The sequence below is a fragment of the Saccopteryx bilineata genome, chromosome 2 (assembly GCF_036850765.1).
Source record: "Saccopteryx bilineata isolate mSacBil1 chromosome 2, mSacBil1_pri_phased_curated, whole genome shotgun sequence".
NCBI classification, from domain to species: domain Eukaryota; kingdom Metazoa; phylum Chordata; class Mammalia; order Chiroptera; family Emballonuridae; genus Saccopteryx; species Saccopteryx bilineata.
In genome coordinates this window covers 176,885,411-176,913,407 of record NC_089491.1, presented here as the reverse complement: position 1 = coordinate 176,913,407, position 27,997 = coordinate 176,885,411, and the positions used below count along the sequence as shown (strand labels likewise).

The 27,997-nt window shown below is 46.2% G+C and overlaps 3 protein-coding genes across 3 annotated transcripts; 2 read left to right on the top strand and 1 right to left on the bottom strand.

Moving 5' to 3' along the window:
• The first annotated feature begins 22 nt into the window (after nucleotides 1-22).
• LOC136325056 (DDIT3 upstream open reading frame protein) lies at nucleotides 23-4,233 on the top strand. The gene is made up of 3 exons (XM_066258815.1): nucleotides 23-85; nucleotides 3,302-3,349; nucleotides 4,075-4,233. Exons 1-2 carry the CDS (start codon nucleotides 23-25, stop codon nucleotides 3,341-3,343), a joined length of 105 nt encoding a protein of 34 aa, XP_066114912.1. The 3' UTR covers nucleotides 3,344-3,349; nucleotides 4,075-4,233.
• On the top strand, nucleotides 4,095-4,900 carry DDIT3 (DNA damage inducible transcript 3). The gene is made up of 2 exons (XM_066258814.1): nucleotides 4,095-4,232; nucleotides 4,319-4,900. Exons 1-2 carry the CDS (start codon nucleotides 4,095-4,097, stop codon nucleotides 4,685-4,687), a joined length of 507 nt encoding a protein of 168 aa, XP_066114911.1. The 3' UTR covers nucleotides 4,688-4,900.
• Nucleotides 4,845-27,947, bottom strand: MARS1 (methionyl-tRNA synthetase 1). The gene is made up of 21 exons (XM_066258813.1): nucleotides 27,730-27,947; nucleotides 26,792-26,882; nucleotides 26,204-26,282; nucleotides 25,991-26,125; nucleotides 24,882-24,957; nucleotides 24,464-24,636; nucleotides 24,206-24,312; nucleotides 19,896-20,012; nucleotides 19,559-19,762; nucleotides 18,217-18,418; nucleotides 14,007-14,081; nucleotides 10,920-11,090; nucleotides 10,190-10,285; nucleotides 9,942-10,059; nucleotides 9,346-9,559; nucleotides 6,890-7,021; nucleotides 6,675-6,779; nucleotides 6,393-6,579; nucleotides 5,495-5,566; nucleotides 5,156-5,248; nucleotides 4,845-5,062 (listed from the first exon to the last, which is right to left on the bottom strand). The coding sequence occupies exons 1-21, from the start codon at nucleotides 27,836-27,838 to the stop codon at nucleotides 4,916-4,918; spliced, it is 2,703 nt and encodes a 900-aa protein (XP_066114910.1). The 5' UTR covers nucleotides 27,839-27,947; the 3' UTR covers nucleotides 4,845-4,915.
• Between the last annotated feature and the right edge of the window lie 50 nt (nucleotides 27,948-27,997).

Here is a 27,997-nt window from a genome sequence, read left to right as displayed (position 1 = left end):
AGTCTGAGACTTAGTACGTATCATGTTGAAGATGAGCGGGTGGCAGCGACAAAGCCAAAATCAGAGCTGGAATTTAAGGAGAGAGGTGAGTACTGATCGATCGTATACATTTTATTCCATCTTCGCGACGTTGTTTCTTCAAAGTCGGGACGTCCCCTCCATAGTGAAATTACTGACGGTCGGAGAGAGAGATGGGAAGAATCCTTAATTTGGGAGAGATGTGACACACCCCGCCTCCATCGGACGACAATGTCACCCCACCCCTGCCCGGAGCGAAGGGGCCCAGCTGCTCTCGGGAGATTTATTCTCTCCAGTTGCTGACCTCAGGCCTCCACGTTAGGCCTGTCTGGTGCGAGACGGAGCAGCAAGACACACCCCCCGCGCTGGGAAGCCTGTTGGACCGTAGCTTAGGTCGCGGCCTCAGCTTTACCACCAGTAGGCCCACTCCCAATCCTGTATCAGAGGTAGCGTTTCAGTGCCAGCATGGCCACGTCGGTAGCCGGGACTCCTGAACCCTACACCGTACAGCCATTCCGCACCCTAGCAGTAGACAGAACCTTGAAGAGCATGACATTGACACAGGCTTTGGGAGAAGAGGTGCCCATGAACAGGGAGAGAGAGATGGATTTTTTTCCTTTCCCCAAGAGGTCCCTGGGACTCTAGAACAAGAGAGCTTCCTGGATCTCCTGTGGGAAGTCATTTGGGGTCTCCAAGGCATATTGCTCTTTTTCTGAGATTGGTCCCTGCCTCTTTCCCCCGTCTTGTCTCCAACTAATCACTGTGTAACCATTGCATCAGGCCAGTCCCGTTTGGCTCTACAGCCCTCTGGCCTGGAGTTCCACTGCTGATGAAAGCCAGTTGAAGGCAAGGGTTCCCTAGGGAGGACAGTCCTGCAGAGAAACACTCCAGGCGATATTGCATTTAGTCCTCAGGGATAGGAAGCTGCTACTGTACTTCTGAGCTTCATCCTCCCCTGAATTTATCCATTCATTCCTAAAAAAATATCTAATAAGGACCTACTTCCTGACCAGGCAGTGGCTTAGTGGATGGAGCGTCGGACTGGGATGCCGAGGACCCAGGTTCGAGACCCCGAGGTCACCAGCTTGAGTGCGGGCTCATCTGGTTTGAGCAAAAGCTCACCAGCTTGGACCCAGGGACGCTGGCTCGAGCAAGGGGCTACTCGGTCTGCTGAAGGCCCTCTGTCAAGGCACATATGAGAAAGCAATCAGTGAACAACTAGGGTGTTGCAATGTGCAACGAAAAACTACTGATTGATGCTTCTCGTCTCTCCGTTCCTGTCTGTCTGTCCCTGTGAGTCCCTCTCTCTTACTCTCTGTAAAAACAAAAACAGGCCTGACCAGGCGGTGGCGCAGTGGATAGAGTGTCGGACTGGGATGCGGAAGTACCCAAGTTCGAGTCTCCGAGGTCGCGCGCGGGCTCATCTGGCTTGAGCAAAGAGCTCGCCAGCTTGGACCCAAGGTCGCTGGCTCCAGCAAGGGGTTGCTCGGTCTGCTGAAGGCCCACGGTCAAGGCACATGTGAGAAAGCAATCAATGAACAACTAAGAAGTCGCAATGCGCAACGAGAAACTGATGATTGATGCTTCTCATCTCTCTCTGTTCCTGTCTGTCTGTCCCTGTCTATCTCTGCCTCTGTAAAAAAAAAAAAAACAAACAAACAAACAAAAAAAACAATAAGTAAAGAACCTACTGTGTGCAGTTGGGTGCTCAGGATACATCCATGAATAAGGGGACAAAATCTGCCCTCACAGAGCTTACAGTTTAGTGGGAAGAGCCACATAGTGTACAGGTTAAGTGCCATAGAGAAAACTAACAAATGGAAGGGTAGAAAATGTTTTGTGTGGGGTTTATTGTTTTACTGTGGATGATCAACATGAGATGATCTATTAAATAAAAAACCTAAGAGGTGAGGCAGTAAACCATGCAGGTATGTGGAAGGAAGAGCTATACAGGAAAAACAGAGGTCCTAAGATGGGAGCATGCATAGTACCTATTTTTTGTGTGTGTGTGACAGAAGCAGAGAGGGACAGACAGGAAGGGAGAGAGGTAAGAAGCATTAATTCTTCGTTGCAGCTCCTTAGTTTCCTTAGCTGTTCATTGATTGCTTTCTAATGTGCCTTGACGGGATTGGGAGGGGAGCTGCAGCAGAGCAAGTGACTCATTGCTCAAGCCAGCGACCTTGGGCTCCAAGCGAGCGACCATGGGGTCATGTGTATGATCCCACGCTCAAATCTGGGAGCCCGCACTCAATCCTGGGACCTAAGGGTCTCGAACCTGGGTCCTCCACGTCCCAGTACAATGCTCTATCCACTGCACCATCACCTGGTCAGGCACATGCATCGTATCTTTAGGGAACAGAAGGCCATTTGGCTGGACCAGAGTGAACAAGAGGGAGAGTGATCAATGAGAAATCCAGGAAAGAGAAGGAACAGACTGTATGGGGCCTTCTAAGTCAGTTGAAGGATGCTAGCCTTTAAAATGCGTTAAATTAGAAGTCATTGGATGGTTTGTAAGAGGAGTGACATGACCTGACTTGTTTTAAAAGGTCCACTCTGGCTGCTATGTTGTTTTTAATAAACTTGGAGGGTGGCAAGAGCAGAAACTGGGAGACCTGTAGTAATCCAAGAGATTGTAACTTGTAACAATTGAATTGGTGAGTTATTTAGATTCTGGGTTTCTGAAGAATGAGTTAAGAAGTTTTGCTGGTGGTTTGGATTGGATTGTGAGATGGGTATAAGAGGAGAGGAATCATGAAGATAACAAGATTTTTGACTTAAGCAACTAGAGTTGCCATTTACCAAAGTGGGGAAAACTTTGGAAGGGGAAGATTAGCAGGAGTTTGTTTGACATATTAAGTCTGAAATGCCTATCAGACATCCAAAAGGAGATGGCAAGTAAGCAGTTAGATAACAGAGTTTAAAGTCCATACTGGGAATGTACATTTGGAGGATGTCAATACGGGAATGGAATTAGGAAAATGTCACTTGATTTATTCCCTTTCTTGTAGTATAGTCCTTACCCTGGCAGGTTTGAGTCCTGCCTTGAATTTAGAGAAAGCTGAGATGGCCAGGGCTTTCTTATTATGTAATCAGGACTAAAATGTCAGCAACCAAAAATAAATGAAATTAGGTCCTCCTCTATTCTTGAAAATGGCTACTGGGACTGTAAGTATCCATACTATAACACAAGCAGTAAGGAAGGAACAATAGGCTAGATAAAAATACAAGAACCTGCCTCTCCTCTTTCCAAAATGGCTAACACAGTTGTTTTTTATTCCCACAGTGTTCCAGAAGGAAGTGTATCTTCATACATCACCACACCTGAAAGCAGGTAAACTTAACCAACCCTTTCCCAAAACCAACTCCTAAGAGATACTGCTTATACTCCCTTTATTGGGACTCTAAGAAGTTATGAAATGCCTAAAGATTAGAGGAGGGTTTGAATCTGAACAGGTTTTTGGTTCAGATTACGTCCGTCTGCCTGTCCTGCCCCTAACAAGGTTGACCAAACCACTATTCTTACGCATGTCCTAATTCCTAATTGAAAGTTGGCTCTGAGTATGCAGTCAACCCCAACAAAGAAATTGGTTTGTCTTACCACCCTGCCTCCCCATCAAAGTTAGACTAACCCAGAGGACTACCCACATAGGAGAAAGGAGTACAAATGGTGTGGTAATTGCACCTGGAAACAACCAGTGGAGTTCTGCTCAGGGTGGCTTTTACTAGGATCCCATAAGAATATATCCAGGCACTTGCTTCAAGTGCTAGGCAAACTCAAAGAGGGATTATTAGTATAGACCAGGGCCTTATGAAGGGCCAGAGAGTAAGTATTTTAGATATGGAGGACCACACAATTTGTCACAACTATTCATCTCCACTGTTACATTAAAGGAGCTATGAAAAATATGTAAATCAATAGATGTGACCATGTTCCAATAAAACTTCACTGCAAACAGGCAGCAAGCAAGCTTGCCAAACTGTGGTATAGATTGACTGTTTTGTAGTGCTTGTTCTACCTACCATCCCTGCCACTATCCTGAATACATCCTTTTCCAGAGCCTGATCCAGCTGCAGCAATGGCAGCAGAGTCTTTGCCTTTCTCCTTTGGTACACTATCCAGCTGGGAACTGGAAGCCTGGTATGAGGACCTTCAGGAGGTGTTGTCCTCAGATGAAAATGGTGGTGCTTATGTCTCACCCGCTGGAAATGAGGAGGTAAGAATGCTATACCTAAAGCTAGAGGGGAATGTTGATCTTCCCTTCTCAACTAATAGTGCTTGCCTTTCCTCATCCCTTTGAAGGAAGAATCAAAAACCTTCACCACTCTTGACCCGGCATCTCTGTCTTGGTTGACTGAAGAGCCAGGACCAGCAGAGGTCACAAGCACCTCCCAAAGCCCTCGCTCTCCAGATTCCATTCAGAGCTCCATGGCTCGGGAGAAAGAAGAGGAAGACCAAGGAATACCCAAGAAACGGAAACATAGTGGTCAGTCTCTGGCCCGAGCTGGAAAGCAACGCATTAAGGATAAAGAACAAGAGAATGAAAGGAAAGTGGCACAGCTAGCTGAAGAGAATGAACGGCTCAAGCAGGAAATCGAGCGCCTGACCAGCGAAGTGGAGGCGACTCGCCGAGCTCTAATTGACCGAATGGTCAGTCTGCACCAATCGTGAACACTTGGGACCATTACTTCCCCCTCAGGCCAGTACCATTCTTTCCGAGAAGTGGCTACTAACCACCTTCTCATCAGTGTCAGTGATGTGACCTTCAATGCCATACCTATAGCAGGGGGAAAGCTCGGGTAAACAGGAAAGATTCTCAGCATGTATATAGAGATTATGTATTTATTTATTATTGTTCATGTCCATTAAAGTGATTCTCTATGACCCAAATTCTCACTTTCACTTTTTCTTCTTGCCTTTAGTGGTTTCAAGGGGTTTCCCCTCAGCTAGAGCCAACTGCTTCTTCAGATCCAAGAGTTTAGCCACCTCTGCAGCAACCTGGTTCTTGTCTGCTTTTTGTGCTTTCAGTTCTCGAACCATGTTGCCCTAAGGGAAGGGGGGAGGGAATAACAGTGAGACAGGAAGGACCTACACAGCGTCCAAATGTTCCAGTCTCCACGCAGGGGTCAGGCTTCAGACCTGCTTTGTCACTTCATCCATCAGCCTTTGTATCTGCTGTGGTCCATCTGTTGTCTCAATCTCTACAACTGCTGCCTTAGAGGACACTTTTGCCTGGAGAACAACAACAAAGTTATCACCTGGTACCACAAATACCCCTTGACCTCAAGTTTTATGTACCATCTTGGGGAAAGTGATTACCAAGCCAAGGACTCTTCAGGCTAAGACAAGAAAGAAATACTGTAAGCGAGGAAGTAGCAGCATCAAAAGTTGGAAAGAGTAATAAATGAGGGCTAATTAGGTACACTAAGATGATGACAGTAGCTGTTGCTGGGCGAGAGCAAAGTCTAGTTTTCTCACCTGGGCCCCACTGAAGCGTTGCCTCAAACTTTCAATTTGGTCATTTTCCAGTTTTTGGAACAAGGGACTGACCTATAAAAAAAGAATTCCAGAATCATTCACTGATTCATTGATTAGGTTTAAACTCTACCAGACTATACAGAGGGCCTCTCCAACCTCAATCCCTGATATTCAGGAATTCTAAATGTTTTAGAAGAAATGAGTAACACTGAGCAAATACCTTATGATTTCAGTAAAGAACCAAGAAAAAGAACCTAGGAATTACTATGAAAATCCCAAGTATTAATAGTACCCAAAACTAAACTATTTAATGATGCTAGGCTGATGCAGAAGTTTAGAGGTGACCTTTATCATCTTGTGTCAAAGGGAAAATGGCTACCCTGTATTCTCACAACTCACTATTAGCATTATGGAGACCAGGTGACCATGGTGTTAACTTCAGACATCCACAGATCAGTTTTATGTGCCAGGTACTGGGTTCTGGCACGAAGGACAATTGGGAAATATGGGCTACAGATAATACTGGACTTGTGAGCCAGTACCAAGGACCTTATATCAGAAGCAAGCTTTAGGGCAGAGTGGGGAGGGTTTCAGAGAATAGCTGTGAGAGTCTGATACCCAACATAAATTCTCTTCTGACCCTCCCCAAAAGCTGCATGGCAAATGTAGGAATTTTAAGAGACTGGCTCTGCCTGACCTGTGGTGGCGCAGTGCATAAAGCGTCAACCTAGAATGCTGAGGTCACCAGTTTGAAACCGCTGGCTTGCCTGGTCAAGGCACATGGGAGCTGATGCTTCCTGCTCACGCCCCCCCCCCCCCAAGTCAGTCTCTCTCTCTCTCTCTTTCCCCTCTCTAAAATGAAAAAACAGAAGGGCTCTTCCGATCCTCAGAGACCTACTGTGCCAATCTGGTGTCCTGCTGGTAAGATACACAGGAAGTCTGTGGGCAGGATACTGGAGGCTGGCGGTGGGACCTGCAGCTGTGCTGCAATGGTAGAGCTAACCGTAGGCATGTAAGGCTGGAGCATGACGGACAGCAAAGCAGCTATGTTCACTGCCAAGCCTGTCACTGTCCCTGCCCGCTCCCTAGGGAAAAATGGGATAGTCAGCACCTCCAAGAGGACACAGCCTATATAATAAATACACTTTATCCCTATAGCCAACCCTACCTCTTTACCTACCTGTCAGCCTCACTGCCTTTAATCCGCTTCCAGGGTTCATTCACCTGAATGTACTGATTGCCATGGCGGGAGATGGTTAGGATACTGCGTAAAGCATCCCGGATCCTGGAAAGGCCGGTAAAAGGCCAAGGTGTAATGCTGGAAGGGTATAAGGTCCTGGAGGGACCTCTACATGCTAGGACATCACTGAGATGAGAGGGATACAGGTTACTTACCGAACCTTCTCTAGCAGCTGGTGATAGTGCTGGAGCTCCAGGGTGACATGAGCCAACAGGCGCTGATCATCAGAGGTAAGCACCATCTCAGGCACATAACCCCCAAAAAATTTAGACACAAACATCCCAGCTCTTGATAGGAGTAGAGAAGGAGAGGAGAAAGAAAAGTGAAGTTATTTCCCATCCGCCTTATAAAAATTTGATCTGATCTTCATAAGTCTACATTCTCTGGCTCCCTCAAGTTGGAAGGCAAAGCTTAACAAATTCCTTATTCTCTACCCTAAATATATGACTATGCAAATAACAGACATTTCACATACCTACATCCCTTTTAAAAAAATTTGAAAAAAACATCAATTTCTGTACCACTTATGTATTTATTGATTGATGCTTGTAAGTGCCCTGACCAGGGATTAAACCTGCAACCCCAGCCTATTGGGATGATGCTCTAACCAAATGAGCTACCAGCCAGGTGTTAGATATCCTTTGTTTAAAGAAACCTCATAAGCCTGACCTGTGGTGGCGCAGTGGAGAGAGCGTTGACAGAATGCTGAGGTCACGCCTGACCAGGCAGTGGCGTAGTGGATAGAGCACTGGACTGGGATGCAGAGGACCCAGGTTCGAGACCCTGAGGTCACCATCTTGAGCGTGGGCTCATCTGGTTTGGGCAAAGCTCACCAGCTTGGACCCAAGGTCACTGGCTCGAGCAAGGGGTTACTCGGTCTGCTGTAGCCCCACGGTCAAGGCACATATGAGAAAGCAATCAATGAACAACTAAGGTGTCACAACGAAAAACTGATGATTGATGCTTCTTATCTCTCTCTGTTCCTGTCTGTCTGTCCCTATCTATCCCTCTCTCTGACTTTGTCTCTGTATATAAAAAAAAAAAGAATGCTGAGGTCGCTAGTTCAAAATCCCAGGCTTGCCCAGTCCGGGCACATACGGGAGGCAAGCAACTGCTAATGAGTCGATGCTTCCTGTTCCTACCCCCTATTTTTTCTCTCTCCTCTCTCTAAAATCAATACATTTGTTTTTTAAGATTTTATTTATTGATTTTACAAATAGAGGAGAAGGGAGGGGTAGAATGAGAAGTATCAACTCGGCCCTGGCCGGTTGGCTCAGCGGTAGAGCGTCGGCCTAGCGTGTGGAGGACCCGGGTTCGATTCCCGGCCAGGGCACACAGGAGAAGCGCCCATTTGCTTCTCCACCCCTCCGCCACGCTTTCCTCTCTGTCTCTCTCTTCCCCTCCCGCAGCCAAGGCTCCATTGGAGCAAAGATGGCCCGGGCGCTGGGGATGGCTCTGTGGCCTCTGCCTCAGGCGCTAGAGTGGCTCTGGTCGCAACATGGCGACGCCCAGGATGGGCAGAGCATCGCCCCCTGGTGGGCAGAGCGTCGCCCCTGGTGGGCGTGCCGGGTGGATCCCGGTCGGGCGCATGCGGGAGTCTGTCTGACTGTCTCTCCCTGTTTCCAGCTTCAGAAAAATGAAAAAAAAAAAAAAAAAAAAAAAAAAAAAAAAGAAGTATCAACTCATAGTTGCTTCATTTTAGTTGTTCATTGATTGCTTGTTGTATGTGACCTGACCAGGCAAGCCCAGGGTCTCAAATTGGTGACCTCTGCTTCCCAGGCCAATGTTTTATCCACTGCGCCACCCTAAGCCAGGCAAAATCAATACATAAAATTTTAAAGAAAAAATGAAATGAAATAGAATTAAGCAACTGTTCATTTTATTATTACTTTTTAATTGGATTGATCTGAGAGACAAAAACATCAATTTGTTCTTGCATGTGCCCAGACCAGGTCAGAACCGTAACTTTTGCTTGCATATTGGGATGATACTCTAACCAACAGAGGTATCTAGACAGGATGTTTGCTTTATTGCTAAAAAAATCAAACATCAAAAGGATCAAACTGAAATATACATAAATTGTGATCAAGCACTCTAGTATAGAATATCTTAAATGTGGTAAGGACCAAACCTGAAAGGGTAGGTAGCCATGGAGAATATTTCTTTATATCGCAGAATAGCTGACACAGGGACCAAAAATGAAATGTAAACTAAAGTAACTAACTCCAAAGTACAGCAGAAGTCTCCTACCTCTACACTATAATAAACCCTTTCTTCAGCCAAACTTTTCAATTGTATGCAAGTAAACTTTTTTGCAGGAACACATTTTTAATTCTACAAAGAACATTAATAAGAAAACAATCTGCAAGACTTTGTGACCTACTTTGCTAAATCGCACCTCTACAACCAACTTCCCCTAAGCAACATAGCTTTTTATGTTCCAGGAGTAAGCTCCGATTGATAGAAATCTATTTCCCACAATGTCCTTCCCATTCCTCCCAGCCTCCTGCCCATTCACTAGGCTTCTCCATATTCCCATCTCTTCCACTTCATGTGGCAGAGTTAGCCCCACCCCTGCTCATCTGCTAACTGATCCCTCACCAAGTCCCACCTATTGATGAAGTTGCCCAGGTTGTTAAGCAGCTCAGAATTATTCTTCAGTAACATATCTGTCCAGGAGAAGGCACTGTCCTGGCCCTCAGGACGAATGTATAGCAGATAGAAGCGCCAGATGTCAGCTGGTATCCCTGTGTCCTGGGCCATGTCCCCAAACACTCCCACACCCCGGCTCTTAGAGAATTTCCCATCCTCGTAATTCAAATATTCTGGACAGAGAAAGAGAATGAATGAGATCCACCTGCTCAAATCACATCCTTCTCTCACTAACCTACTAACTTTCCTTTCTCCTCTGAATTCAACTATGGGTGTCCAACCTTTTTCCTTGAGTAGCGGTTCTGCAGAGAACTTAGGAGATCCTGTCTCCTCATTCTCACCTTTCCCCCCTTTGCTTCTACAAATTACAGAGTTTTAGCTTCGGACTAGTTTTTTTCAGATTCTTATTTCCTTCCGGGTTGAGTTCTCACGTTCAAATTATTTCCTGTCTCATCTCAACTCCTAAGTCAAGATCTACCACCTTTCCAAAATCCTCCAAATATTGCCTCAGCCCTCATTCTCCGGGAATATTCCTACTCCAGTTTTCCAGGGTACCTGTAGCAATGAGATGGCTGACCAAGGTGTAGTTGTCCTCAGCTCCTAGGGCTGAACAAGGAAAGACTAAGCCATGGAAGGGAACATTGTCTTTGGCCATGAACTGATAGAGATTCACCTACAGAATACAGTTGAAAGAGCACCTGAGACCTTCTTCACAGACCTAAGAAAGGTCAGATTCCCAACCCTAACCCTGCTACCCCACATGCCTGCAGCCCCTATAGACAGGCTAACCAAGAACTGCTTACTTGCTCTGGGTTCTTCCACCACCTCTCCCATTGGTCTGTGTAATTGGCTGTGATGGACAGGTATCCAAAAGTGGCATCGAACCAGACATAGAATACCTGAAAGGTCAAGAGAAAAGACATGACAGAATAAAAAAGGCTCTGGCTGGTTGGCTCAGCGGTAGAGTGTCTGCCCAGCATGTGGAAGTCCTGGGTTCAATTCCCAGCCAGGGCACACAGGAGAAGCGCCCATCTGCTTCTCCACTCTTCCCCCTCTCGTTCCTCTCCTCCCTCTCGCAGCCCAAGCTCCACTGGAGCAAAGTTGGCCCAGGCGCTGAGGATGGCTCCATGGCCTCAGTCTCAGGCACTAGATTGGCTCAGATTGCAGCGGAGCAATGCCCCAGAGGGGCAGAGCATCGCCCCCTGGTGGGCATGCCTGGTGGATCCCAGTAGGGCACATGCGGGAGTCTGTCTGCCTCCCCTGCACCCTGCCTTCTCACTTGTGGGGGGTGGGGGGGACGGGACATAAAAAAAACCCCAAAAAACAAAAATAAAACATTGGGAATACCCTTGACACCCATGTAATTTTATTTACCTATGTAACCCCAATAAATTCATTTTAAAAATTGGGAAAACCTCACCAACTCCAAGTCTCAGACTATAATAAGACATAGGCAACAGTGTATTCTTCCTAGCCCAGGGTCTCAACCCCAAGGCTAACTAATGAGACATGAGTAAAGCATGGGATGCTTACCTTGTCTTCAAAACCTTCTAAAGGTACAGGGGTTCCCCATTTGAGGTCTCGGGTTATGCAGCGCGGCTTGAGGCCATCCCGAAGCCAAGAACGAATGATGAACCGGGCATTGGGTGTCCAGTCACTGCCAGGCAACGTGTTCCCCAACCACTTCTCAAGTCGGTCTTCCAGCTGAGATGGTAGAGACAGAGGGCTGATTAAGAAAAGTCTCATATGTGGTTTGCACAACGATATATACGTACAACTCTTTTGGAGTAGTCTGGCAATATATTAAAATTAAAAGACTCAGCCCTGGCCGGTTGGCTCAGCGGTAGAGCGTCGGCCTGGCGTGCAGAAGTCCCGGGTTCGATTCCCGGTCAGGGCACACAGGAGAAGTGCCTATCTGCTTCTCCACCCCTCCCCCTCTCCTTCCTCTCTGTCTCTCTCTTCCCCTCCCGCAGGCGAGGCTCCATTGGAGCAAAGATGGCCCGGGCACTGAGGATGGCTCTGTGGCCTCTGCCTCAGGCACTAGAATGGCTCTGGATGCGACAGAGTGACGCCCCAGAGGGGCAGAGCATCGCCCCCTGGTGGGCATGCCAGGTGGATCCCGGTCGGGTGCATGCGGGAGTCAGTCTGTCTGACTGCCTCCCCGTTTCCAGCTTCAGAAAAATGAAAAAAAAAAAAATTAAAAGACTCATGACTTTGACGTAGCAATTCCATTTCTAGGAATTTTTTCAATGGAAATATTCACACAAAAGTGTATAAATGTATATATCAAGAAGTGCACTGGGCCTGACCTGTGGTGGGGCCACAATAATGCGTTGACCTGGAACGCTGAGGTCACTGGTTCAAAACCCTGGGCTTGCTTGGTCAAGGTACATACAGAAAACAACTACAAGTTGCTACAAGTTGATGCTTCCCTCTCCCCTCACTTTCTCTCTCCTTCTCTCTCTCCTATCTCTAAAAATCAATAAATAAAATCTAAAAAAAAATTAAAATTAAAAAAAAAAGTACACTGTTTGCTTGACCTATGGTGGCACAGTGGATAAGAATGTTGACCTGGAATGCTGAGGTCACCAATTCGAAACCCTGGGCTTGCCCAGTGTAGGCAAATATGAGAAACCAACTACTGAGTTGATATTTCCCACTCCTATCCCCCTTTCTGTCTCTTTCCTCTCACTCCAAAATCAATAAAAAATAAAATATTTAAAACAATAAATAGAAATTAAAATAAATAAGTGCACTGCTCATCATGGCAAAAAAAAGGAAAACTAATTTTCTTGGTTCAGTAACATTCAAAGAAATATGGTAGAGCCTGAATGGTGGTGGTGCAGTGAACAGAGCATTGACCTAGTATGCTGAGAACCCAGGTTTGAGACCACAAAGTCACTGGTTTAAGTGCGGGCTCATCTGGCTCGAGCACAGGCTCACCAGCTTGAGTGTGGGAACACTGGCTTGAACGTGGGATCATCGACATGACCCCATGGTTGCTGGCTTGAAGCCCAAAGTTACTGGCTTGAGCCCAAGATTGCTGGCAAGGGGGGTCACTCGGCTCAGCTGGAGCCCCTACACCTTATCCCCCAGTCAAGGCACATATGAGAAAGCAATCAGTGAACAACCCGCAATGAAGAATTGATGCTTCTCATCTCTCTCCTTCCTATCTGTATGTCCCTATCTGTCCCTCTCTGCCTCTCTCTCTTAAAAAGAAAAAAAAAAAATCATAAATAAATAAATAAATAAGGGGGCCAGGGGCCCTGACTGATTAGCTCAGTTGGTTAGAGTATCTTCCTAATAATACCAAGATTGTAGGTTCAATTACCTGGTCAGGGCACATATAAGAATCAACTGATGAACACATAAATAAGTAGAATAACAAATTGATGTTTTTCTCTCTGTTTCCCTTATTCTCTCTAAAAATCAATAAAAATAAATTAAGCCTGGCCTGTGGTGGCCCATTGGATAAGGTGTGAATGCTGAGGTCACAGGTTAGAAACCCTGGGCATGCCCAGTAAAGGCATATATGACAAGTAATGAACTAAAGTGAGGCAATTATGAATTGATACTTCTTACTAACCCCCCCCCCCATACTTTGGCTCTTCTCTCTGTAAAATCAAGAAAGTAAAATCTTTAAAAAATTAATCAAAGGCACTAGCCATTTGGCATGGCATGTAGAAGTCCCAAATTCGATTCCTGGTCAGGACACATGAGAGAACTGACCATCTGCTTCTCCACCCTTCCCTTTCTCTCTTCTCCTGCAGCCATGGCCCCAATGGTTTGAGCAAGTTGGCCCCGGCCACTGAGGATGGTTCCATGGCTTGCCTCAGGCGCTAATATAGCTCAGTTGCAGAGCAACAGAGCAGCAACCCCAGATGGGCAGAGCATCGCCTGGTAGGGACCTTGCCAGATGGATCCCCATTGGGATGCATGCCATGGTCTGTCTCTCTACCTCTCAATTAAAAAAAAAAAAAAGAAACAAAAAGTTATTTTATATTAATAAAAAGGGCCTCTATTCTTTTTTTCTCCTTTCTTTCTTCTTCTCTTTTTTCTTAGGGCCTACTTTCTTAAACACTGTTAATGTCAAAAGGCTGGGGAACTGTTTCAGATAAAAGGAAACTAAAGAGATATAAAAACTAAATGCCAATACATGATCCTGAGAGAGTTTCTGTACTAAAGAAAAAGTAATGCTATGAAGGATATTATTGGGATAATTGACAAAATTGGAATATGGGTGACAGATCAGACAAGTATATATATATATCAACATTAAATTTCTCAAAGTTGTTAACTGTACTGTTATGCAAGAATGTTTTTTAATAAACATACATTGAAATATTTAAGAGTAAAGGGAAATAAATGGACAGTCCATCTGCATATGACATTTCTGAATAGACACAAAGGAAAACGAGCAGTAGTAAATACCTCTGGTAAGCAGACATGGGGTATAGTAGGCCTGGACCTTTCAATTTGTGTAATTCGTTTATGTATTTTTGTAATGTATAATTTTTAAATAGAAATTATAAACACTTGAGAGTGATTTGGTAGATCTGTGGCTGAGGCAGAGGCAGCAGAAGAGGCCAGGCAGACAGGTTGTGGGATAGGCCCACTTACCTTAGGCAAGTCCAGAAACAGATGCTGAGAGGATTTCACCACAGGACACGACCGGCAGACTTTACACTGAGGATTCTATGAAGGGAAATTCAAGAGAAGGGGTGACTCAAGATGGGATAGTCAGGGTCAGGACTGCAGCTCATGAGGAGCTGTCCAGGCCAAGGGAGAGGAACAGAGGCATGAGCTCCTCAATCTGCCATCTAGCTTAGCTTCACACTCATACCTGGCCACCACATCAACAACTTGGACCATCTGTGAACTTAAGAAATTCATGTCTACATAGCATGACATTTGTTACTCAGAGAATAGGCAAAGCATTCTCTGAGCACTACACTATAGCAACTGTGTAAGCCCTGGTTGGTTATCGTTGTCCTGAAACACCAAGGTTGCGGGGTTGATCCCGTCAGGGCACACATGGGAAACAACCAATGAATGCACAACTAAGTGGAACCACAAAGTCACTGGCTTAAGTGCGGGCTCATCTGGCTCAAGCACAGGCTCACCAGCTTGAGTGCGGGATCACTGGCTTGAACGTGGGATCATCGACATGACCCATGGTTGCTGGCTTGAAGCCCAAAGTTGCTGGCTTGAGCCCAAGATCGCTGGCTTGAGCATGCCTCTCTCTCCCCTCTCCCTCCCTCCCTCTATCTAGAAAATAATAAACATTTCTTTTAAAGATTTTATGTATTGATTTAGGGAGAGAAGAGAAAGAGAGAGAAACACAGGGGTGGGGGGAGTAGGAAGCATCAACTTGTAGCAGTTTTTTCTCCTATGTGCCTTGACCAGGCAAGGCCAATTTCTAACTGGCAGTCTCAGCATTCCAGGTTGACGTTCTATCCATGGCACCACCATAGGCCAAGCAATGAAATTTTATATAAAGTTATATGCAGCTGTGTGAGGGGAGGCAGGAATGACAAAAGAGAAAACACACAGCTCCTCACCTGAAGAAGTTCTAATCAGGTTAGGGAAAGAGGGCTTGCATGGGAAACAAGTATAGGCCTACACAAAACAAAATGTGACAAAATACTTATTTTCATGGTAAAAACTGACTATACAAACCCAGAAGGGAAAAGTGATAACTAAAGGAGTAAACAACTAGGTGGGACTAACTATAAAAGCTTCCAAGTAAATTTTGATCTGGGTTTCTTTTTTTAATAATTTTTTTAAGTGATCTGAGAGAGAGAAAGGAGGGGAGAGGGAAAAAGACAGGAATATTGACGATCTGTTGTTCCTATATGTGCCTTCACCGGAGATTGAACCAGCAACCTCTGTGCTTCAAAATGACGCTCTAACCAACTGATCTATCCAGCCAGGGAGATCTAGATGAGAAATTATAATTCTCTCAAGACCTCTCTCCTGAACTCCACATGCCTATATCCAACTGCCTACCTAATGTCTCCTTGGGTGTCTAAGAGGCATCTCAAGTTATTTTTTTTTTCTGACAGAGACAAACAGAGAGGGGGACAGACAGGAAGGGAGAGAGATGAGAAGCATCAATTCTTCATTGCAGCTCCTTAGTTGTTCATTGATTGCTTTCTCACATGTGCCTTGACTGAGGGCTACAACAGAGTGAGTGACCCCTTGCTCAGGCCAGCGACTTTGGGGTCATGTCTATGATCCTACGCTCAAGCCAGTGACCCTGTGCTCAAGCTGGTGAGCCCATGCTAAAGCTAGTTGAGCCCGCACTCAAGCTGGGGACCTTGGGGTTTTGAACCCGGGTCCACACGTCCCAGTCCGACACTCTATCCACTAGTCAGGTGAGGCAGCTCAAATTTAACAAACCCACAATCCACCAGAAAGCCTGTTCTTTATCAATCACGCCATGTTCGAAGATGGTTCTACCATCTTCCCAAGCTGCTCAAGCCAAAAACTTCCGAGTCATCATTTTCCGGATTCTCCCCTCATCCTGAATTCCAGTCTATCCAATTCTAGAGTGTGCCTCCACGACATACCTCGAGTCCTTTTTCTCCCCCCATTTCTACTGCTGTTAACCTAGTCCAAGCCAACATCATCCCATTTCAGAGCTACTGCTCTAGCCTTCAGACAGGTCTCCCCATTTTCATGCTTCTCTCCCGTCCATTTTCCACAGAGCAGCTTGCCATCCAACTTCCACAGTGGCTTACTAGGCCATGGTGATGTGACCTCATCTCAATCTACCCTCCCTCTCACGCACTATGCTACAATTACATTGGCCTTTTCAATTCAGCCTTTTTAGCTGCATTAAGCCTTTGCATTTCCTTGTCCTTTGGCTTGGAACACTCCCCCCCTTTTTTTAAGTGAGAAGAGGGGAGATAGTGAGACAGACTCCCACATGCGCCCCAACTGGGATCCAGCCAGCAACCTGTCTGGGGCCAACGCTCAAATTAACTGAGCTATTTTTAGCGTCTAAGCCTAATGCTCAGACTAATGAGCCATCCTCAGTGCCCATGGCCGAAGCTCGAAGGAATCAAGCCACTGGCTGTGGGAGGAAAAGAGGGAGAGAAGTAGGAGATGGAGGGGGAAAGAAGCAGATGGTTGCTTCTCCTGCGTGCCTTGACTGGGAATTGAACTCGGGATGTACATACAGCAGGCCAACACTCTGTCCACTGAGCCAGCCGGCCAGGGCCTAGCTTTTAAAACACTCTTAACCCCACTTATCACCTGGTTTGCTCCTTCTCATTCTTCAGCTGAACTCTACAGTTCAAATGTTACCTCCTTTGAGATGCCTTCCCTAATCACCTACCTTAAATCTTCCCCCAGAAATCACTGTCTACCACATATACCTGGTAGTTTATTCTGTAATTATATTCTTTTTTTTTTTTTTGTATTTTTCTGAAGTTGGAAACAGGGAGGCAGGCAGTCAGACAAACTCCCACATGAGCCCGACCAGGATCCACCCGGCATGCCCACCAGGGGGCGATGCTTGGCCTATCTGGGGCATTGCTCTGTTGCGACCAGAACCATTCTAGCGCCTGAGGAAGAAGCCACAGAGCCATCCTCAGTGCCCGGGCCATCTTTGCTCCAATGGAGCCTTGGTTGTGGGAGGGGAAGAGAAAAACAGAGAGGAAGGAGAGGGGGAGGGGTGGAGAAGCAGATGGACGCTTCTCCTGTGTGCCCTGGCCGGGAATCGAACCTGGGACTCCCGCATGCCAGGCCGATGCTCTACCACTGAGCCAACCTGCCAGAGCCTCTGTAATTATATTCTTTAGTCTCCTCCCCACACTAAATAAAAATCTTTCATATTCACTGCTACATCCTTAGCACCTAGAACTGTGACTACCCTATTTGTTAAGAACTCAAAAAAAATTTGAATGAAAAAAGTAACAAATGAGTAAATATGGAGAAAAAGAGGAAAGGGTATTTATGGACGAGAGAAGGAACTAAAGCAAATCAGGTGGTCTGAAGCAGAAGCAAAAGTAGGGAAGTATAAACTCAATTTCTTAGCACAATGCTAAGCACATAGTAAATGTTTATCTAGTATTTATCCAATGAGTTGAATAATGAGTTGCTGAGATGGAGTAGAAATAACTAATGGTGAAAGATCCTAAATGCTAAAATAGAAATCTTGAATGGGACAAGACTGAGAGTCCCATAAGAATAGAAACTTCCCTAGCCAGCTGGCTCAGAGGTAGAGCACCAGTCCAATGTGTAGATGTCCTGGGTTCAATTCCCGGTCAGGGCACACAGGAGAAGCACCCATCTGCTTCTCCACCCTTCCACATTCTCATTCTCTCTCTCTCTCTCTCTTCTCCCCTCCTGCAGCCAAAGCTTAATCAGAGTGAGTTGGCCCAGGTGCTGAGGCTCCATAGCCTCTGCCTCAGGTGCTAAAAAATGGCTCTGGTTGCAACAGAGCAAGGGCCCCAGATGGGCAGAGCATCACTGCCTAGTGGGCTTGCCAGGTGGATCCCAGTCACAGCGCATGCGGGAGCCTGTCTCTGCTTCCCCTCTTCTCACTGAATTAAAAAAAAAAAATACAGACTGTCACCCTGGACAAGTGGCTCAGTAGATAAGAGTGTTGTCCTGCTACCGAGGTCACGGGTTCAATCCCCAGTGAGGACACATACAAGAGGCAACCAATGAGTGCACAACTAAGTGGAACAATGACTCTCTCTGCCTCTTCCCCAACCTCTGTCTCTCCCCCTTCCTCTTCTCTCTCTGAAATCAAAGGAAAACTTTAAGTAAGAGAATAGAGATTGTCTCCTTTTGGGCTCCCATGAGACCCTCCTCTCACCTTGAGCTCAATAGCATTGATAAGCTTGCCACATTTGTCACACTGGTCACCACGGGCCTCCTCATAGCCACAGAAGGGACACACACCCTCCACAAAGCGGTCAGCCAGGAAGCGGGCACAACGCTCACATCGCAGTTGCTCCACTGTATCTTGTAGCACAAAACCTCGGTTCCACAACCTCTGGAAAATGTCCTGGGTGATCCTGGTAAAGTGAGAAAGGGACAGGGGAGGAACAGGTTAGAGAAATCAGAGAAAGTAGTGCACCCCTCCCTCCTGCTACTCCACCTAGGATCTAAACTCATTTAGTCCAAATGCCAAAGAAATCAGGGAGAAGGGGTCCCAAAGCAAAGGCCTTCTAGTCATCTTTAGGGAGGTTTTTGTTTGTTTGTTTTTAATTTTTTTACAGGGACAGAGAGAGAATCAGATAGAGGGATAGATAGGGACAGACAGACGGGAACGGAGCGAGATGAGAAGCATCAATCATCAGTTTTTCATTGTGACACCGTAGTTGTTCATTGATTGCTTTCTCATATGTGCCATGACCATGGGCCTTCAGCAGACTGAGTAACCTCCGCTCGAGCCAGTGACCTTGGGTCCAAGCTAGTGAGCTTTTTTGCTCAAGCCAGATGAGCCCATGCTCAAGCTGGCTATCCTAGGGTCTCGAACCTGGGTCCTTCTGCATCCCAGTCCAACGCTCTATCCATTGTGCCACCGCTTGGTCAGGCCACCTTTAGGGAGTTTGACTGAATAATCCAGAACCCCACACATATTCCCCAGCTCTTCATACAATCTCTTCCCTCGACTCTTTAGAATTTGTCTTTATCTCCTCTGCATTCTTCAGTTCTTATCCAAAAGGATAAGACTACGCTGTTTTTAGTTTTACTATGTCCTAAAAATTAAAATTATATCAGTTCAATTATTAACCACACAGTACAATTAGCTGACTATTAGCTATCTATTACGTACAGGTTTTATAAGGATGAATATCCGGCAAAGAAGAGCGAGCAGATTTGCTGTAAACACCTATAGGAGTGGGAGGGATGTCCTCAGACTCTGAGGCAGCAAGGGAAGAAAAGGGATGTGGAAGAGGGAAGGCATACTTCCCATGAGCCTATGTCCTGTCTCTTCCCTCCTCAGCTGCTCCTTAGCCCCTGGTCAGACTCCTGGGCACACTGAATCCCCTTAATAATGCTTGGAATACATTTCAAGGCAATACTTATATCCTAAGTTTAGGAGGAGTGCCTAGACAACCATCTTGGTTCCTATGTCTGCAGGACATTCTCAAGGCCCTCAAGCCCCAGCCTTCAACCTCCACTGCTGCCTGATTCTAGAGAAAACCTACTTGGTCTGCTGTGGAGTGGTAGTACGACCAAACACATCAAACGAGATATTAAACCAGCTGTAAACATCAGCATGGATGACATGGTACTTGTCGCAGATCTCCTGGGGGGTGAGACCCTCCTCCATAGCCTTGGTCTCTGTCGCTGTACCATACTCATCTGTCCCACACAGATAGAGGGTGTTCCACTGGCGGAGGCGGGAGTACCTGGGAGAGAATACGCTGATCTTCGGGACGAGCCTCTCCCTATGTCCCCAGGACCCCCCAGTCTCCACCCGAGGCATCCTGTTCCATGGGGCCCGCTGCTCCCTCAGCTCTCTCCCATAGCAGTAAGCTCCACCTGGCAAAGACATCAGCACTAAGCACGCAACCAATGATGTTTCCAAGGTGGGGGACGTTGTTGACATAAGGAAGGGCACTGGTGATGAGCACATTCCTTTCCCCAGCCACAGGCAACCTGGTAAGGAAGGAAGAGAACAATCCATGAGGTAGCTGCAAGGGTCAAGAAGGACCAAAAGTATACCAGTTACCCAGACATAGATATAGTCTACTGTTATGGTCATATATATCTGAAGTCTGTCCTCAAATGAACCCACGGGACCACAACCTCCTCCAAAAGTCCTATATCCCCTACAGAAGTGAGTACAGGACCCTGCCCACAACAAACAAGCCTTATAAACTGCTCTTAAAGAGCTGCATTCCAACACTGACCTCTGGCTCACTTTACTCTGGTGACTGCTTCTTTTCTATAAGCTCATTCTCAGGCTCCAACTTTCTGGGTATTGACAAAATTCTCCTGAGGCTGTGCCCAATCACCATCACTTACTACTCCCAAACTCCTATGCCACCCAAGAACTTTTCCAGTGCTGACCTCTTCCCTTCTTTCCAGATGCTGTTAACATGACCTCTGGTCACTGAGAGCCTTGTAACCACCATGCCTTCATAACCATCTCTCCTCCCCACTTTTCCAGGATCATTCCTGGTCATCTCACTCTATCTGCTGTCTGAAGCCAATCAATCCACTATTCTCATTAGGATTCATCATCGACAGCTCAGCTGCACACCTCATGTGTCCTCCCACTCCTTAGCATTGACAACAAGGCCCTTTTTATCATTTCAATTATTCTCAACCTATAACCACTGGACACTGAAAGCAGGCTTTGAAATCAGCTCCATCAAGGGAGCCTTCCTTCACTGATGACTGGCGTTCTACCCGGTCATCCCTGTGTCCCAAGCCCCTAAACACTTGGTAGCACACTGTGTTACTTCTGTGGTACCCTGTGACTTCTCCCTCATTATGAGGGCGCTACTGTGGCAGACAGACAGGCGTGCCCAGGGTTCTGCCCTCTAGGGGGTACAGTCTATTACATAACTGTTGACTGGAATCAGTGCCACAAGACGTAATGTGCCAAAGGAGTTCAAAGGAAGGCAAGCACACACTCCAGCCTTAGATTAAAACAAAACTTCAGAGACAGAACTACTTGAGTTGAGCCCCCAAATAGGTAGGAAATTGCCTGATAAGGCACTAAGGATGTCTTTTAGTCAGAAGGAAAAGCACAGAAGACAGGTTTGGCTATAGTTTTGGGTTTGTTTTTTTTTTTTTAAGACTTTATTCATTTTGGGGGGGGGGGGGAGAGAAGTGGGGAAGGAGCAGGAAGCATCAACTCCCCTATGGGCCTTGACCAGACAAGCCCAGGGTTTTGAACTGGCGACCTCATTATTCCAGGTCGACACTTTATCCACTGCACCCCCACAGACACTCTAGAGTTTTTAACGCCAATTTTTTCCTCCTCTACATATGCAATTAAATGTGTTAACCTGTATAAGCACCTGAAAAAGTCTTTCTCCTGTTATTACCTCCAAAGTGCTCAGTACTAATCTGAATCCACTGTACTGAAGAATACTCAAAATAAGCAAATGTACAAAGAATGGACTTTCATCATTAATTTATTCAAATTTTACCAGTATCTACTGAACACTTAGCTCTATGTTAGAAACTAGGCCACATAAAAGTAAAGAGAGCCTCTAACTTCAATATGCTGACAGATTCATTACAGGACACAGTTATGAGAAAGAGATAATCACAATATATTTTGACAATGGGAGTTGCCAAAAAATAAAGCACTCAAGCTCTAGGAAAGGAAATGATAAAATTAGTCTCTCAAGGAATGATTGTACACCAATTAGGTCAGATACAGACATTCCAGGAAGAAGGAACAGCATGTGCAAAGACACCAAGGTGAGAGTAAAGTATGGTATCGGCCTGCCTTCCTCTTCCTCTCAAAACTCACCCTGACCCATCTGCCCGATTGTCTAGCCTCCAGCCAATGGCCTTTTAGCAATTCCTTAGGAGCTAAACTGTTTTGCTCCTTAGGCCACTTTGCACATGGCATTTCCTCTGAGACACCCTCTCCCTAGCCTTACCTGTCTAGTTAACTCCTATTTATCTTGAAATTCTTAGTTCAAATGTCAATTTTTTTAGAAAGGCCTATAAGTTAATCTCCTGTAATATTTATCCTCATGGCATCCTGTTCTTTTCCTTCATAGGACTTATTAAAACTTGTAATTATACATTGGTGTTTTAAAAATACCTTTTATTTATTTTTTCTGTTTTTAAATTTTTTTAATTAATTAAATTTTTTTTTTTTTTTTTACAGAGACAGAGAGTGAGTCAGAGAGAGGGATAGACAGACAGGAACGGAGAGAGATGAGAAGCATCAATCATTAGTTTTTCATTGCATGTTGCAACACCTTAGTTGTTCATTGATTGCTTTCTCATATGTGCCTTGACCACGGGCCTTCAGCAGACCGAGTAACCCCTTGCTGGAGTCAGCGACCTTGGGTTCAAGCTGGTGACCTCGGGGTCTCGAACCTGGGTCTTCCGCATCCCAGTCCAATGCTCTATCCACTGCGCAACCGCCTGGTCAGGCGTATTTTTTCTGTTTTTTTAAAAATTTTATTCATTTTAGGGAGAGAGGAGCAGGAAGATCAACTCCCATATGTGCCTTGACCAGGAAAGCCCAGGGTTTCGAACCAGTGATCTCAGTGTTCCAGGTTGACGCTTTATCCACTGTGCCACCACAGGTCAGACTAAAATACTTGTCTGCTTTTCTAGACTCAAAGTTCCACAAGAGCAGAGCTCGTATCTGTTTTGTTCCCTTCTGTAGATCCAGCACACAGGGCCTAGCAAGGGGTGGACACTCAAAACTTTATCGAATGACAACTTCAAACTACAAATATTTTATTTTGATGAAAAAATCTGCATATGTGTATATTGTCTTAGTGCAGAAGAGTGGCAAAATATGAAGCCTCATGCAAGAGCCAGATCTTGAAAGGCTTGTGTTATAGAACTCAACAAAGGATGGTGAGGGAGAGTGAGAAAACATGTACAGTTTTAAGTAGTCATTCTGGTGGTAGTGTTAAGTATGGGGTGGCAGGGAAAGAGAAGGTAAGGTATGGTGAGGCATGATGTAAGGGAGTAGCTGTGAGAAGAAGGGATGGATTCAAGGACTACTTAGGAGTTAGAATCAATGACTTGGCAATGGAATAAATGATACAAGAGGATGGGATGAGGAAATAATACAGATGACACCAAGATTTCAACTTGGATTTTTAGGTGAAAGATGGGGGGGGGGGGGAGTCATTTGCTAAAGTAAATGAATGAAGGAGAGAGAGAAGGCCTGGCCAAGTGGCAAAATGGATAGAGCATTGTCCCAACATGCTAAGGTCACAGGTTTGATCCCCAGTCATGGCACATACGAGAGGCAACCAATGAGTGCACAACTAAGTAAAACAACAAGGTGATGCTTCTCTCTCTCTCTTTCCTCCTATTGTTCTCTCAAATCAATAAAAAAATTAAAGACAAAAAAGAAGAAAAGCTGACAGGGAAGATAATTTATTTGCTTTTGGACATGCTGAGTTTGCAATTCCTGTGGAGGTAGAAAATTCCAGGAAATAGTCTGATAAATATGCCTGGAGCTCAGAGTAGATATCTGGACTTGAAAAACAAACTTAGGCCCTGGCTGGTTGGCTCAGTGGTAGAGCGTTGGCCTGGTGTGCAGGAGTCCTGGGTTCGATTCCCGGCCAGGGCACACAGGAGAAGCACCCATCTGCTTCTCCACCCCTCCCCCTCTCCTTCCTCTCTGTCTCTCTCTTCCCCTCCCGCAGCCAAGGCTCCATTGGAGCAAAGATGGCCCGGGCGCTGGGGATGGCTCCTTGGCCTCTGCCCCAGGCGCTAGAGTGGCTCTGGTCGCAACAGAGCGATGCCCCAGAGGGGCAGAGCGTCACCCCCTGGTGGGCGTGCCGGGTGGATCCCAGTCGGGTGCATGCGGGAGTCTGTCTCTCCCCGTTTCCAGCTTCAGAAAAATACAAAAAAAAAAAAAAAGAAGAAAAAGAAAAACAAACTTAGGTGCTCTCTCAGTAGATAAAGAATAATTGAAATATGGTTACTGATGGGACTGATGAACAGAGTGTCTAAAATTATATGCCAAGAGAAAATAAAACTTTCAAAAAAAAGGGAGGGGGTGATAATAAAAAGGAGAGAATGGAAAATTAAGAAGTCAGCAGCAAAGGGGATCTGGCAAGCAGGTGTTGATTTTATCACCAACTTCCACTTAAGAAACTGAGCCCCACTCCTCTGTGCCTACTTACACTGGCTTCTGCTTTGGCCGCAGGGGAGGCAAGCTTCCTAGGCCCTTCTCCCAAGCAGTCATAGCCATGGCAATCTCCTGCTCAGATAGGGTGGCTGGCTCCTCCTCCTATGAAGAGTGGATAGAATACCTCAACAGGTAAGAAGGGCCTGCAGAGTAAGAACCTCTCTCCAACAAGTGTAAAAGTTAGTGGCCATGCTCCAAGCCACCCTCCCCCAGCACTGAGGTTCTGTGGGGACCCCTCTACTCTGTTCCAAACCTCAGGCTCATTGCTGACAGCCCTCCCTTCAAGGAAGCTGGGCTGGGGCTGCTTCTGGAGGTAGGGGCGTAGGGCCAGGATACCCTGCTGCTTCAACACAATCTCTGCAGCTTGCTGGCATGGCTCCAGAGAACTCAGCGTCTGGAACCAGATGTAAAGGGCACCCAGCTCCTCTGTGGACATGGGAGAAAAGAAGGAACCAATAAGACCAGGAATGGCCAGGCATGAGTAGATCTCCTCCTCTTCTTCGTGAAGTTTCTTCAGCTGCCTTCACCAGTCCCCTTTACTGTCTTTCCACTAGAGCTGCCATGTCAAGATATATCTCATAGTGGTACTGATTATACTACCCATTCTGTAATCCCTACACCAAACTCCTGGAGTTGGGGCTGGGAGTAAAGTGATAATGCACATTGCTCACCAGGGAGGTAGGCTGGGTCTTGGAGTAATGGATACAGTGCTCCCCACAAAACAATGTCAGCTACAGATTCTGTTTCCTTTGTTGGGGAAAGAAAAAGGTACATAGGTAAGACACTCACTTTCTTCCCAATAGTAACAAAAATATCTAAAATTTCCTAAATATTTTCTACATGTTGAGAACTATAAGCATTTAAAATTATCTCAATCCTCATAACAACCCAATGAAGTGGGTACCAATATTACCCATTTCAAAGATGAGGCCCTGTCTGGTTGGCTCAGTGGTAGAGCATCAACCTGGTGTGTGGATGTCCAGTCACAGCACACAGGAGAAATGACCATCTGCTTCTCCTCCCCTCTCCCTCCCCTTCTCTCTCTTTCTCCCTCCCTTTCCCGCAGCCATGGCTTGATTGATTTGAGCATGTTGATTGATTCCAGCATGTGGACCCCAGGTGCTGAGGATGGCTCCCTGGAGCCTCTGCCTCAGGCGCTAAAAATAGCTCAGTTGTGAGCATCAGCCCCAGACGCAGGCTACTGGATGGATCTTGGTTGGGGCGCATTTGGGAATCTGTCTTTCTTCCTTCCTTTCACTTAAAAAAAAAATTAAAAAGGCCTGACCAGATGGTGGCGCAGTGGATAGAGCGTCGGACTGGGATGCGGAAGGACCCAGGTTCGAGACCCCCGAGGTTGCCAGCTTGAGCGCTGGCTCATCTGGTTTGAGTAAAGCTCACCAGCTTGGACCCAAGGTCACTGGCTCCAGCAAGGGGTTACTCGGTCTGCTGAAGGCCCGTGGTCAAGGCACATATGAGAAAGCAATCAATGAACAACTAAGAAGTCGCAACGAAAAACTAATGATTGATGCTTCTCATCTCTCTCCATTCCTGTCTGTCTGTCCCTGTCTATCTCTGCCTCTGTAAAAATAAAAAAATAAAATAAAATAAATAAAAATTAAAAAAATTAAAAAGATGAAAAAAATTGAGAATTAGAAAGTTTAAATTTTTTTCAAGGTTACACTGCTAGAAGGTGGCAGTGTTGGGGTTTGACGATTCTGAATATTCTCTTCCTTAATTCTTATACAGCCTTCCCCAATCCCCATCTCAAGGCCCAACTTACGCCAGCCAGGAAAGGACAGCTCTGATGACTCAAGCTGTGGTCAATGTGAGTCAGGGCTCTCTGGACTGGACCAAGAACATCTTCCCCCTTCTTGCCTTGGACCACTAAGTAGTACAGGGCAGCAGACAAAGCTGGCTAAAATGCAGGGGGCACAAGTCAGGATGATCATGCAAAGCAAGGGCCTGCCTGCCATCCCCCATATCTCGGTCCCACCTGCAGTTCTGTTGCTTCCCATTCCAGCCACTGGTTAGTGAGGTCATCTTGCTCCCAGCCAGATAACAGAAAGAAGTATCTGCCAGAGAGAGAGCAACAAAAAGTGGAATTAAAGGGGCCATTAGTCTAGACCAGGGGTAGTCAACCTTTTTATACCTACCGCCCACTTCTGTATCTCTGTTAGTAGTAAAATTTTCTAACCGCCCACGGGTTCCACAGTAATGGTGATTTATAAAGTAGGGAAGTAACTTTACTTTATAAAATTTATAAAGCAGAGTTACAGCAAGTTAAAGCATATAATAATAATTACTTACCAAGTACTTTATGTTGGATTTTTGCTAAGTTTGGCAGAATAAATCTTTATAAAACAACTTACTATAGTTAAATCTATCTTTTCATTTATACTTTGGTTGCTCTGCTACAGCCCACCATGAAAGCTGGAACATCCACTAGTGGGCGGTAGGGACTACCACTGGTCTAGCCTATTCTCACCCCACAGTGAAAGAGTGATTGTACACAAGGCCACAGAGAAGACAGTAAGCCCTGATTTGATTCAACCACCTCCCTGCATCAAGGACCAATACTGACCGGCAGATTGCACTAGTGGAGAAGAGGTAGTTGCCACTATCCAGTTGCAAGACAGGGACCTTAGGCTGGGTCAGGAACGGGACCACACACTCTGATGTCGAAGACAAAAAATGGGTGAAAAACAGGAAAAAGAAATATTTTGTCATCTTAGGACAACTTCGTATTGCTCAGGGATAATGGGTAGTCTCAACCCAATGATTCCAGGATAGGACCACTTAAACAGGGTGGGTCCAGAATGAGCTGAGGAAATCAGCAGTTATTCAGCTGAGACTACCAGCTGGAAACAAAAGATGGGGATTGTAGAGAGGAGGTGGTGGTATTGGGACAATGCTGCAGCCAAGAACTGGGACAATTAGGAGTAACTAGGATATCCGAGAATGATCTGAGAAAACAATGGAAGCCCAAAATTAAGAGAACTGGTAAGACTGGCAGAGAATGGCTTAAGAGTCCACCCCAGCAGTTGGGTGGGAATTGAGAACAGGTAAATCAAAGAGTGGTGTGGGTGTGGGTGTGGGTGTGTGTGTGGTAGGAGAACAGATTCCTAGGAACGAAAAGGTGCCTGGGGGTTGTAATGCAAGTGACTCTTGTATGTGTGTGGGGGTGGGGTGGCGGGTGAGGACATGGGGGGTGTCTGGTAGGTGTGAGAGAAGGTTGGAAAAGGGAGAGAAATTCATTGGGGTGAGTTAGGGTTCTAAAAGATGAAAGCGGGGAGGCTAGAAATGAAGGAAGGGTAATCTAAGAGTAACTAAGGGGAATGATAGATGAAAGATGTGGCTGGGAAGGAAGAGGGAATGGGATGACCCAGGACAATGGGTCCGGAGGTTGAGGGGAGTGAGTGGTAGGAGCTGAGGTTTGGCGAAGAAAACTGCGGACTGGGAGTCAGGCCTGTTTCGGTCCCGTCCCTCTCATCCACCACCCAGCAGCACCAGCCCGACTACCTTCGGGGCCTACAGAGCTGATGAGAAGCTCCACTCTGCCCTGGGCCCGCCCAGCCGCGGCCAGCACTGCCAGAGTCCCCGGGGCGCCCTCGCTCACGAACAGTCGCATTCCGCCGGGGATCCCACGCTGATGCAACTGGAACCCGCCTCCCGCCTGTGGGCTGGGAGAGGATCTCGAGGCACGCCGGGAAATGGAGTTCTGAAGTAGGCCATTCCGCGAGCACCGCTCGGGAAAGTACACGGTTTCTCCCATCATGCAACAGTAGGA